Raw genomic sequence first — 13,730 nt, 5'->3', positions numbered from 1 at the left:
TTCAAAAAGTAACAATTTATTTTGTAGTATTTTGTTATTGCTTTATTTACATGAACATTGGCCTGATATGTAGGTAACTAATTTTCATTTGCTATCATCATTCAATTTGAAACCATTTGTGCTATCATAAATATCATAATAAATTAATTATAATACTGAAAATAATTTACTGCAATATTAAAATATTCCTTTCAACGTCTGATACAATTACTTAGCAATAATCTGACTAGTATGAGAAGACCGGATGCTTCATCCCATAAGCTACATAATTCATACAGAACAAGTTTATTGACCGATAGCAAAACTGGAGATTCATGAATGTGTATTCAGAAAAAATACTTAAAAATCACAACATTCAAGAATGCCGAACTCAATATGAGTCACAATATTATAACTAAGCTAAAAATCACTACAAATTAATGTAAATTTATCTAGAGAAGCGCATGACAATTTCCTAATAAAATATCAGCACGCCAAACCCTCCGGATAAATCGGGGAGCAACGTGCAGTTATCGAATAAAATCACAAATGTTCGTTTTTGAATTTAGTCTGCGAAGTAGGACTAACCCTAATGATATTTACAGCGACTATCAACTAAACCTAAGCTCCTTTGTCACATTGGAGTGAAGATCCATACGAGTGATAAACTAAACTTTAATATTAATCAGTCTCATTGAGGAAGGCCGACTCAGCTTCCAGACGCCGAGAAGCTGCAGGAAGGAAGTGTCTTGGTAGTGACCGCATCCAGGGCCGCTGCCCCGCCGAGGTCACACCATCAATAAACGTAAATCTGCTTCAGCTGAGGCTTCAGCTCGGCTGGAATGGTATACACCTCTGTCGGCGGCTTCCTCTTAACGAGACGTCGCCAGCGACCGCCCAAATTCTTGCGGAAGCCGCGGACGAACCCCGGCCGCTCCGTGGGAAGATTCTGCACAAGAGTATCCTGGAAAGAAACCAACGGTTAGCCCCTTGCCGTTGAATTTATTTTTGTCAAGCCGTACAGCGAGGGTTCGGAAAATCGATTTTGACCGCAGACAAAATACTACAGGTTGTCGGGCTCTCTTTCCGTCGAAAAGAGACGGAGGGAAGTTCGTTCGCCTCCGCGTGTTGCATCTATTTTTATCTGCGCATAATGATCCTTAAAACTGCACGTTCCGATAGACCTTAAACGAATCGCTTTCTCTATTCAATGATACTTTCAAAAAGTTACGTCAAAACCTCAATATCAATTTGAAATGAGCCAACCGAACTGAATGAAAGGTCCCGTGTTATTGTCTCGCCTTGGATGCCGTCTCTCGGCGGATGTAAAGGTGAGATTAGCATAAAAGATGTTAACTTTCAGTCGTTTTAACCTCGTTTCATAACGGCTTTCCGTTAGCGTGTCGAGGCTGCCGGATGCGCGCAAACGGACAAATGTTCCCAACCCTCCGTCAATCCCAGCATTTACCTGGTCATTGTTGTACATGTAGGGTTGCGGCGGAGGCGGGGGATATTGCCAGAGGAACTGTCCGCGGTAGGCCAAGGGATCAGGCTGCAGGGCCTGAGGGGCCGTCGGCGTCTGGGTGGCAGCAGCTGGTGTCGTTTGGTGAAGAACAACGTCCGCTGGGTGCACACTATTACTGTGCTCCTCGCGCTTCCTCAATTTGCTGCGGACAAGACGAATTGCAATCATAGTGCCGTTGCTGCCCACCATCTTATTTTTGGGGCTCCGTTTTGAGAAACTGAAGATAGCTATTTTGAGGCCGGTGGGCTCCTAAACTCCGACGAGTTTAGAAGGACAAGAGTCAAAACACAAAAGTGAACGAACACTGATCACAGCACTCGGGAAAATCCTTTGGTAGCAATATTGTGTCTGGTTTGGAGAAGAACAACACAACACGACTTCAAGATTGAGTAAGAGATGACTAGAATTTTTTTAATCAAACTCTGAGGGCCTAGCTGTATTGCAAGCTAAACAACCTCCTCAACACGACTTTCGAGTGGAGTCTGAAGCGCTTGGCTTGGTGCGTTCGCCTTTTATACAGAGGGAGTGACGTTGACGACGGTACGCTATCGTAGGCCACCAGGAGGCGTTGCCGCCGAACGAGGGGACAGGGGATCGCTTACAAACGTCTAGCCGAGCGTCACCGCTTTTGCTACGAACAGCTGAGTTCATTTAGAGGAGGGATTCCTGCTAGTGCGGAAATACCACCAAAAACCAGCAGGAAACACCGGAAAACCCAACAAACCTGGAGAAGCCAAAGCTATCAGCAGGAAAAGATTCTCCGCCAGAACAGAATCAGATCGGGCCAACAACTAACCCAATCAATAATAGAATCCCTTCAAAAGAGCGACTTAGCCAGAATTTCCTTATTTTTTTACTTTTTTTACTTTATTTTTTATGTGCTTTTATGCCATTTCAATGTTTCAATGCAGTCAATGCCCAAACTTAGTATTGTTGTATTGTCTTTACTTTGGCACAGTTGGCCAATTGGAACACTAAGGCAATACTGGTTTTGGGCAGAGATGAATGGAATCTCCCTGCGTGGACATTGGCCGTTTCGCTTGCAATCTTGTGTGTGCAACCCGTCTAACGAAAATTTTTATCTCTTATCCGCTCAAGTTCGAGTGGGTCATTGGTTGCTCAATGGTGGAATCCCGTGGAAAGTCTGGTCTTACACAAACAAAGTTAAGTAAGGTCAAAGATAGTGCCTTGAAGATATTTTTCAAGCACGTGAATTTTGGGAAAAAACTTAAGTTTTTCCGATTATATGTAAACAGATAATATTATTCAATCGATTACGTACGAAACGGTAGCTGTTTACATCAGCATGGGAAATAAGTACATTACAGTAATTTGGATTTTCCTGTGTGGAGGTCGTTCCGTTAATAAGTTACGAAACGGTCAGACTATCTGGAAGGACCTACTTTTCGCTAACCCTGATCTTAAAAGCGAAAGCGAGTCTTTAATATTTTTTCTGACTAAGGTTTGTGCGTCATGTCAGTTCCAACACCTATAAAAAATATATTTTGATTTCGGTTGGTAGTTAAAAGAGGTCAATCAAAACACTATCTATATTTACTTTAGTTCTATTTAGAGAGTTAATCGTTATATTTAGGATGATGCTAAAACAAAACAAGAAATATAGCATTAACTGTTGAAAAATTTGTTTGACGTTAACTATTAGCCTAATTCCACTAAACAACAAAATTGACTTGCGTTAATGCAGATCATTTATTAAGCCGGACTGTCTCGAAGGCCTGATATCAAACTGTCATTAAATAATACAACTTATACCTTGACATTGAGTTAAACCAGCAGATCTATAGATTAGCAAACAGGGAAAGCTTTAGATTATTATCAGCAACACACCGAGTGAACTTTAGAAATGCATTTGCAAGGGAGACCGAACCAGTTTTTAGGTGGGAACTTTCTAAAAATACAGTCTCATTGAGACAGTTTAAAAATCATCCTAAGGTCCCACCTGTATACAAATACAAAAAACATTACACACAATTTACATTAAAAGCGAATTAATCATCGTGACTGTTTAGAGTAACAGCCACACAAACCAATTTTTAAACGTGTCTGGAGGTCCTAAAAATAAACTTTTCTAATTTTTTCAATAACCATTATCTGGATTTAGGTTTCGACAGATGGACCAAATATGCCGCCATGTGTTGAGGTACGGTTACCACCCACTCAAGCAATGTGACATTGCATGGTTCCGAAATAAAATTGGCATAAATTTAGCAACTAGCTATACTTATATAACGTATAGTAAGACACAAAATAACAAAACCGTGCCCCGACAGGCTTTTTAGGCGTCTGCAGTCTATGCCAAATGTCCGAAATACCAGCCATTCCTGAAAAGAGCCAGGAATTTCGAAACCTCTTGTCTAAAGACCATTCACGATTTTCTTCTCACCTTGACTCACAATATTTCTGATCGCGGCAAGTCAAAAAATTTGCACGGACTAAAAATAATAACCTATTTCTGTTCCAATTGTGTTTACCTTCCCTGGCACTTTTGACGTAAGTGCAGTAAATGTTCAAACCGTGTCTCGATCAACTCCCAAATAAACGGCTAATGAACATTAATATTATCGCTTTTCCCAAAACACATGTACGCACTTTTCGAAAAAATAGGACCACACAACTGTTCTGTTTACAATTAGGAAATACTCAAGCAAAACAGAAATTTCGTTATACCGACCCGAAAATAATATCACTCACGTCATCACTTACACTAACCAGTGACCCTATCTATTTTTCCAAACTAAACTGATCAAAGGAAAACAACTGCTTCTTTGGCTCTCAAAATTATTTTTTATTTTTCCGAAAAGGTCGAATGTTATTGTCGATCCAAAACAAGGTGTGTCACGTATTGATAAGATAAAATTCAAAACAATACTCAATTACCACATTGGAAATCCACCTCACATCACAAATCTGTGATAAGCCCGGCAGGCTGTGTTGCCAGTTTGGTAAATCAAATACCATGTAAGAAATTTTAGTAATTATAAGGATAGCGTAATTATAAAGAAAAAGTGCAAACTAAAACCTAAAAGAGAATGTAGAAGTGTTTACAGAATTATTTTGGAAACAATCTACAAAAGGATGCCGAAGAAGAATCCTAGAGATAGAAACGAAACTAGAGATGAATTTATAAAAAAATTAGAGAATGTGTATGTACCTATTTTTATTTGTACTTTATTTTTTACTTTTTTACATTTCTAAGATCGATTATAGTGATTTTGACTGGGATTTTTACCAAGTTCGTTAGGGAATACGCAGTGGCTTGAAAATTGTATTTTGGGGACCAAGAAATCGAAAACTGGCGTGAAGTAATTACGGAAACGGAATTACGGATTTCAATAAAAACTTACGAGTCGAAGATTAAAATAAAGTCGATTTCGGCGTAAACCATCACTGACTCTACTGTGCAGTAGATGTTTAGAGGTTTGGTGTTAATAATAAACTGACTTATCTTTGAAGACGGTGACATTCTTGTATAAAACGATCCATAAATACACAAGACGTGGTAGTAAATCAGTCAGTCATACAAAACAATGGTGCACTACGTTATGGTTATTTTTAATTAAAAATGAGTAACCGACCACAACCTCAGCAATAAAAAAAGTATCATTTTATTGGTCTTTTGCGTATAATATCGGGAATTATACAATGTGTAGGAAAGTGTATATTACTTTAAAAATATCGCTCAAATATTGCCAAGCCGTGTCATAGAAGATTCCACTCTTGAAAATAAACCCAGGGTGCGCTATATCATAAAGTTTTATCGACTGTTTTTGAAGAATAACCAATAAAATAAATTTATATTTTGCAAACAGAAAGTAATTAGTGGTTTGTATTTTTAGAATTACTTCGACTTTTACTAGAGGAAATTTTCGCATCACTCACCCACTCATTCGCAACACTCTGCTTGATCATAACACTGAAAAACGAAGACTCTGAATGGAAAACGCATGACTAATATCAGATGAACTCATTTAATTTTGAGCGGATGTTGGCTTACGTCATAAAATAATTGTCAAAAGCACATTGGATTAATTAGAATGCCTGGTCTTAATCAGTCGAAGGGCAGTTAACTCTCCTATTATCCGGTTTAGTGGCGCACGACTTGATACAGTTAGCAGACACAAAGGCTTTTTACGTGCAAATATTTTCAATTTCGTTGCTAACGTCCGAATAATTGGTGCATGCGGTCCATTTATCAAACAGTTAGAGTCAGTGCGAGAAAGTTTTACATAATACACAGTCGTGACTTTCGAGGAATTCATTTCTAAATGTTAGCGACATGCGAATTAAAAAACAATGAGTCCACAAAAAATTTTCACTTTTCAAGTCCCACTTCACTATCAAAAACGGTGGAACACTTGCTCGCGAACCGCGAGAAATTTGTGCAATTTGCACGTGATGACCGAGTGATTTTGTGGAACTTGACAAGGAACAATATGCAGCTTGAGCAAAGTTATCTGTTTCATCGTCTGGCTTGCGATTGTCAAGCACATTTCGTGGGACTGCCGTTTTTGAATTTAATTTTTGGAGTATCACATGATTTGGGCGAATTTTTGTGTTTGTAAACAATCCAAGTCCACGATTCCATCATGAGATTAATCTCGGTCGAGTTCGATATAAAGTCGAGAACAATGCAGTAGTCTTACCTTCGTACTTGATTGTATTGTAAATTATATGGTAAACCAGTTCAGGCCAGTATGATATAATTGCAAACGCAAAAGGACAAAAAATTTCAAAGCAAATAAAACTGTTAAACTGAAATTAGACGAGAGAAATAAATTGGTGATGTAAGAGCAAACAGTTCTGGAACCTAAAATTTCCATACTACCTACTCCAATTAATCGATGAGTTGCGATTAAATTCCAAGTGTACTTGAGCAAATTACTGCAACGGTCTAGAAAAGTGAAAAGGCATTGAACCATCATAGCCCCTCCAATAGAAACTGAGTAAAAACGCAATTAACAATCACCCGTATTTTGGCCACTTTCCATTTTTATTATGAAAGAGGAGATTGATTCAGCCGCTGATAAACTTTATTAAAACTGCACCAGATCAAACAAGAATCGAGAAAAACGAACCAGATGGGAGAAATAAAACGTTCATTGCTACCAAAGTTCCTTCCCCTTGAAGTGTTCCACCTGGCCTCAAAATGCTTTAATTACTTACCTAATCGTCACAGCCAGCAGGACTATGATGACTCCCACCATAAACATGGCCACACAAACTCCCCCAATCATGTACAGACTCTCGTTCGGTGCATCTGCAACAAACAGAGCGCTATTAGACATGTGCTAACCCAAATCTGTATTAATAAATCCGATATCGCAACGTGTCCTGGAATATCGTGTCTGAGCTAAATTCGTTTAGTGCAGCCCGAAATAAAGTTTTATTTATGTCAAGTTGGACAATCTATAATGTCCCCTCGAAGGTGAATAACACGGCTTTATGCAACCAAGTCGCATCCGGGTTGATTCTCTCACAAATCGACCATTGGAACGCACATTTTTCTTATCTTGTGAACCAAACGAGGTTAAATCGTTGGCTGGAAAAGTTGCTTCAAATTTTGACTCCGTGGCGGAAGCTCGGCGGTTTTTTAATGGTCCTTGACTTAATGACATTACCATTTTTATTTTGTTATCTTTATTACTATTCATTCGATACAGAAGTTATTGTAACTGGTTGCTACGACTACCACCGTAAAAACACAAGTTCAATGTCGAGTGGAATCTGATCAATACTAAATTAATTATTAGGGAAGCGGGCCTCCATTTATAGAAAAACTTTTTACAATTTTTGTTATTTGCCACTAACTGGTTAGGTGATTAGTTGGATTTCTGGGCTACCTTTTGTTGGTTGTTGCTGACGCAACTAACACTAGGTACCGTATGACCCATTCAAAAAACCAGCACCTCTTCTTTAATTACGTTTGAGACCAAGTTATAATTTTTTAGCTGTGGCTCAAATCAAATTGCTAAAGTTATTCCAACATTGACACTTTTTTGACTCAAGGTTAATGCCATCCACTTCAGATTCCTAATTTAATGTCTTTTTATAATTTGTTTATGCTAATAAAACTTTGTAAGCCACGTGAAGTTGGCGTGACTTGGGTGACGAGCTTTCGAAAGCTCGATATGTCATACTGGTGATTACCTAAATAACCCATAAATGGCCCTTTGTACTGAAATAATTGGCAGCATTTCAATCACTCTTATCAGAAGTGACGGCTCACCTCTAACCTTCAGTGACTGCGTAAAAGGGCTGGTCTGTGATTTGTATTTAATAAAATAAATAGAGCAAACTACAATTTTATTCATTTAACACCGAAAATAGGAAAGGTGATGATAAAATCTGGTGCAACATCTCGACGTGTTCACGTGGGTGGGCTTATTTCCAAAAGATAGGTAAAACAGTGAATCACTGTTTCTTCATTTACACTCTATATGCAATTACGTCTACCGTTTCACGTGGAGATAAGATAAGTCATTTCTTAACTGGAGAAGTGCGTTGGTGATATAGTGGGATGATGATCTTTCACACTGGAAAATCTTCCGTACTGTGAATAGCGTGATAATTCATCTAATTTTGTTGGAATTGTTAATTTATGGTCTATTAACATGATTTACCAGAACACGGTGCTAACCAGTTAACAGAAATGTTGCGACATTTCGTGCCATGAGTAATTTTCATTCAACAGTTTAGACCACCTAAAAATTTTTGACCGTTATCGAACTCTTATCAGCGTTGAAAACTTACATTGAAACCGGATATACTCGAACAAGGACAAAATTGACCCCAAATTTTGTGGTGCGACAACTGGCGGATTATCGTCACATCATTCTCACAAGTATTTACTCATGTGTTAGCTAAATAATGTGGCGCCTGCCCTACCCACTTATCAATAGAGCTAAGCCACCGTAATTTTGCGATCAAAGACTTTGAAACACTGTCGCCAAATTTTATCTTTATACGTGGCATTTCCTTCCAATATACTAACACAAATGCCATTTCTTTATCTTTTTCGTGTTTTAAATATGACCATAATTCGTTAGTTCCAAGCGATAGTCACAATTCATTTTTCAGTTAGAAAATCTATATTTTGAAACGCTCAAAGGATTCCGAAAAATTTGGCGCTTCGGAGCCAAAATTAGAAAAGCGTGTTATTTTTGTTTATTATGTTTCACGGTGATATTCAATGCATATGGCACAATAATTACAAAATATTGTTATATTTATAGTAAGACCATATGGACGGAGCGTTATCTTTGGTAAATTTGAGAACTAATCGTCGTTGTGTTTGCTTTGTTATCCAGCGAACACCTAAATTGCGATACAGAGTGATATGGGGCTAGTATTATATAACATAAATCAAACATTAGTTTGTTTTGCACTAAAAATAACTGGAAAAACGGCCGATGAAAATTAATAACAGAAGCCATCCCAATGGAAGTAAAAAGAGCGCAATTAACAATTAGCACTGCGGCGTTATCAAGGCTTTAAAATAGTGACGTTGATGATAATTTCCATTTTTATTCGTGCGTGTTACTTCCGCATTAAGCCAATAATGGAGAACACGCGTCATCCTTTTCCCGTCCAATTAACACGGATCTAACTTTAAATTTTTCCCATTTTTAAAAAGGTGTATTTTCCACGTCTCATGGCCGTTCCGTTTTAGCATTCAGACGGTGTTTACCCATCTAACTGAAATAAAGATTCCTGTATACCAAGTGTTCCGGGAATTATCATACACCTAGCGTTCTTAATGCTAAACAAATACAGTTACATAACTTAAAAAATACCCGTCCTCATTATCGCGGAAAAAAGTTAAGGTCAAAGCGTGGCGGCGTCCAAACGAATTTTTAATTTCTTATTATTTCACGTGTTAACTGCGACCATGATTAGCTCCTTGCATGATGTTGCACGATTAGGCCACGGGGCATTTATCTAATTAATTATTTTAATACAAGTCTGTCTCTGACATCACGCATTTACAAGTGAAATGTGCTAACGGCGGTTAGATCCGACTAAAACCAATTCCACCTGAAACGGCCTGAAATTGTTTAATATTTCAGGACCGATCTAAAATTAATCGGGTGCTGGAGCCGCATTACCGAAATAAATTCGGAGGGTGCAACAGAACCAAACCCTTCACAAATAAAAAACGAGAACTTTATTGATTAATTAATGAATTCTATTTTAGACTCAAAAAACGAGTGCCAATCAAGTAACTTCCTTATGGGCGTCGAAATTTTCCGCACATCAACAATAAAATCCCTATGTTAAACAAGAGCGTAAATTCGTTAGGATTAATGTAAATAGCGAACCGATTTGCTCTATTTCTAAACCGCATCTGCCGGCGACTCAAAGTGGGTCATTTTTTATTTGTATATGTTGCTATTTACATGTGTTAAAACCTTACATGAGTGTTTTTCTTACACGTTTCTAATAATAAATAACGAAAGCGAGGGGTTTCGCTTAAGAAATTGAAGCAGATGACGACGCGTTTGGCCTACAAATCCATTAATTGGAGTGCAACAAGAAATTTTTAAACATGGCTTGTTCCACAATACGTTTCGACATAACGGCAACAATAAACGCATGTGTTTATTCTTTGAATGGACACAATGTGGATATTGTGCGCTAACGCCTCCGCTGTTCATTGTTGATTATTTTGAATCAATAACGTTTTTTGCTCCTTGTTTTTGAAAAATGTTACTGTAAATAAGGCTTATTACGTGCGCTGATTTCACTCTCAACTTTCCCCAAAAATATAAATAATTGTGTTTACCGTCGTGAAATTTTATTTTGTTGCATAAAGTTACGTTTTACATTATTAAATTAGCAAACTTGCGTCAATGTGTTATGGATTTCATGTAGCTATTCCGTCCTGCTTTATTTGAAAAAAACAATAGGATATTTTTTATAACCCATTAAACTTTCAATAAACATGTATAGGTGTTCAATTAATGTACTAATCAGTTGTACTATAAACTTGCGATAACCAAGATCCTGAATAATACACGTGGCACTAAATGTGAGCAGAAAGGAAATAGTTGATATTTTTTTAAATTTTAAATAGAAGAGCTGACTGGTAGATAAAGTATAAATTTAGAACCTCAGCTATTTTTAATCCGCAATCAATAATTTCATTTCTTACTCTTGATTAGAAATTAATCAAATGATTGCATTTTTAACATATTTCGTAAGACGAGCTGATCACGTTAGTGACACCTGCTCTTAATATTGGGCCAATATTAATAAAACCATAACCGATCATAAATTGCCAGTTGTGAATTACGACCAGCCGTATTTCTTAACATAGTTAATCCGCTTATTTATCTAAATGACAGCGGTACTCATTCTTAATACATACTAATTTATTACTCGAACACCTTTTTTGTTTTTGCCTCCTTGCTTGTTTTAATCAATTCAATTAACGGCGAACAACAAAAATGATTATACTGATGATTGTACAAATTAAGAAATGCCATTCAATTCGTTTCTATTGCTTATCATGAACTTTCGTATCAACGATCTTTAATTAATTTGTTTCGAAATGGCGGGGTTCCAGGTTAGATAAGCACGTTTAAAGCTCATCGCACCTTAGACAAAGAGTTTATCAAGTTTACGAAGACGCTTCTAATGCAATATTATCTGCAAAGTTGCAACGTTTGCGCGTGTGGCAGACGAGCATTGGCAATTTATCTGGTTGTGACACGACGGAAGAATCGTAAATGAATATGTCAGGCGATCAATGTAATCCTTTAAATTAACACACATCGTGTGCCCAGTTAAATTATTGATTGTGATAAATCTGCTAATGCGGGATCAAAGAACACAATTAATTGAAGGCATATTGCTTGGGTCACGAGAAAACCATATGATTGTTGTGTAACAAGTGCTAACAGTTTTACAAATACAAATAAATCAATTTTCTTTCAGTGCAACCATTACACATACTCTTATTTACACAAACCGATCGGCATTAATAATTTCCGAACATTCGCACTTGAATAAATCACGCTTTACTTTCTGTAATTCCCAAAATTTTGGACGGAATTCTAGTTTACAATGCCCGACACTTTGACTTTATCTCAAGGTTGGCGTTTTGAATTTCCAACTTAGTTATTTTAAGTTATAATTAAGTAATAATCAATGGGACATTTACATGGCGAGAAGGCTGTTTTTTAAGCAGCTTCGATCCACTGGCTTTAGTCCATGAAAAGTTATTTATGTTCCTCAGGTTGGATTCTAGAATTAAATGTTGTTCTTAAATTAACGCTCAGCCAAAAGTTTGCCTTCAGATTCACTTTTGGAAAATCAACCTGATGTCATTACTCTAATCTGATAAAATCCAAGGCTGTTTTCATGACGATGCTGTGATTTCTTATCATACGTAGAAAAATCATCCATAAGTTGGGCTTATTTTACTATCTGCGCTGTGCGAATTGATATAAACACTTGCAACTTTTAAATTTCGAAGGCAAGCTTGTGTTTAATGTTACTGGTAATATCATCGCTGGCTTTTACAGTTTTCAGCGTTTCATATTATTATATAAAAAACCTATGTTTGTATTAATTAGTGAGAGTTTACGTAATTTTAATAGAATAGATTGTTTATGATCTAACCTTCACATTCCGCTTATCAATCGAGAATTACTCAGCGTTACTAGGAATTTTCATATATTTTTAAACAGAAAATGTGTGACAAAATCGACGAACCCTCGCAGGCTGCCAGTTATGAAACACATCTTGTGTGTAGGTAATGAAACGTTATGGCTTTGAACAATGACTGAACAAAGCCCACGATCGCGGAGGTAGTATTTCCTCGATGGCCTACATCTACCAATCAACCCACCTATAATGCAGGTGTGGAGCACACAAGAACTAGGTTTGAATACCAGAGACTTGGGGACTACGTCAGTGTTTGCAAACAGCCATAAAAACAAAAATTCTTCGTTCTATTGCTTGACGTAATTTGACGAGTTTACATGAAATAATTTCCTCGTGTCACCGTCATAAAATTTAAAAAGAGACTACAGATAACCTTTACCAAAACTAGCAAAGAATACAAACATGATGAATGAAAACACAGATGATTTTCCAAACTTTATCTTGTTTCTTTGTCACTTTGTGAACCATTTGGTTATCTTGTGACAATAGTTAGTAAGGATGGCAACAAGACCTATAACAATATTAATTGAAGTGCGCGTCGCAAATCGCCGATCAAAGATTAACAACATTGTGATCAAGGTTTGTGACCTTAAATTCAGCGAGCAAGTTTTTGAGTCCATCAAACAAGCCAACGTCCTGGTATAAATAATGTCTAATGTAATTTTATTGCGATTAAAGCAAAAAATCTGGGCATTTGTGCCATTAAAGCATGAATCGTAATTTTCAATTGAAAAGCTGACTCGTTAACAGTAAAATAAAATCGTCCGTTATGTACACAATATCCGTTATGGCGAATCTCGATTTTTGCACATTTATTAATGCCATATGTCCCAACTGAGTCGAAATCGCTTCGTGTCGAACGTCAAAGGCCATGTAACACTTACTCAAGAGTTGTTTTGTAAACATTGTTATTATTTTCCCCTTTTTTACTGGTAGTAACGTCAAATCGTTTTCGTATCGTATCGAAAAGTTAGACGTTCAAGGCAAGAAACTTAAATCCTTGAAAAACCTAACGATATTTTCACTGGTCAATAACTTCGACTACCTGAAGCCCAAGGTTGCATTTTTAGGATGGCGGTGTGCTCGCTACGAAAAAACACACGAAAAAACCATATGGAATTAGTATTCCAGGCAAGGAAGCAAGGTATTTGAACCGTTCGGGCGCAGATAAAACTCCAATCGTTCCGGATAATGAATGAAATACAACGTACCTAGAAGCTGTTTAGACAAGCTTTACAACTTATTTGAATAAAACTATGCGCGAGAAATTTCCCGGTACAACCAATTATGCATTTACTAAGTGATATTATCAATTATCATGTTTGGGAGCGATAATTTCAGCGGGAAGCTGATTCAGTGGTGTACTTTCCAGCACATAGGAAGTTGCAAATTTAAAAACACACCTACAAATAAGGATACGTACGCAACGGCCGCTAATTCGCCATTGTCTCACTCTACGAGACCGTAAAGAGCAGCAGCCCGAGTATTTATTTAATTAAAATTGCAAATGCGAAATAATGACGATTAAATAAGTGAG

The 13,730-nt window shown here is 37.2% G+C and overlaps 1 protein-coding gene across 7 annotated transcripts in view; it reads right to left on the bottom strand.

The window, feature by feature from the left end:
* Positions 1-13,730, bottom strand: part of LOC661830 (protein jim lovell) — a 57,591-nt gene continuing 43,861 nt past the window's right edge. For all 7 annotated transcript variants that reach the window (XM_008203367.3, XM_008203366.3, XM_015985204.2 and 4 more), the window contains 3 exons: positions 6,689-6,782; positions 1,448-1,646; positions 1-943 (listed from right to left, as the gene is read on the bottom strand). In XM_008203367.3, coding sequence (XP_008201589.1) covers positions 776-943; positions 1,448-1,646; positions 6,689-6,782 — 461 coding nt within the window. In that variant the 3' untranslated portion in view covers positions 1-775. The remainder of the gene's footprint in view (positions 944-1,447; positions 1,647-6,688; positions 6,783-13,730) is intronic.

This window comes from Tribolium castaneum, chromosome 4, assembly GCF_031307605.1.
Source record: "Tribolium castaneum strain GA2 chromosome 4, icTriCast1.1, whole genome shotgun sequence".
In the NCBI taxonomy this organism is placed as follows: Eukaryota; Metazoa; Arthropoda; class Insecta; order Coleoptera; family Tenebrionidae; genus Tribolium; species Tribolium castaneum.
This window is presented reverse-complemented; position numbering and strand designations above follow the sequence as displayed.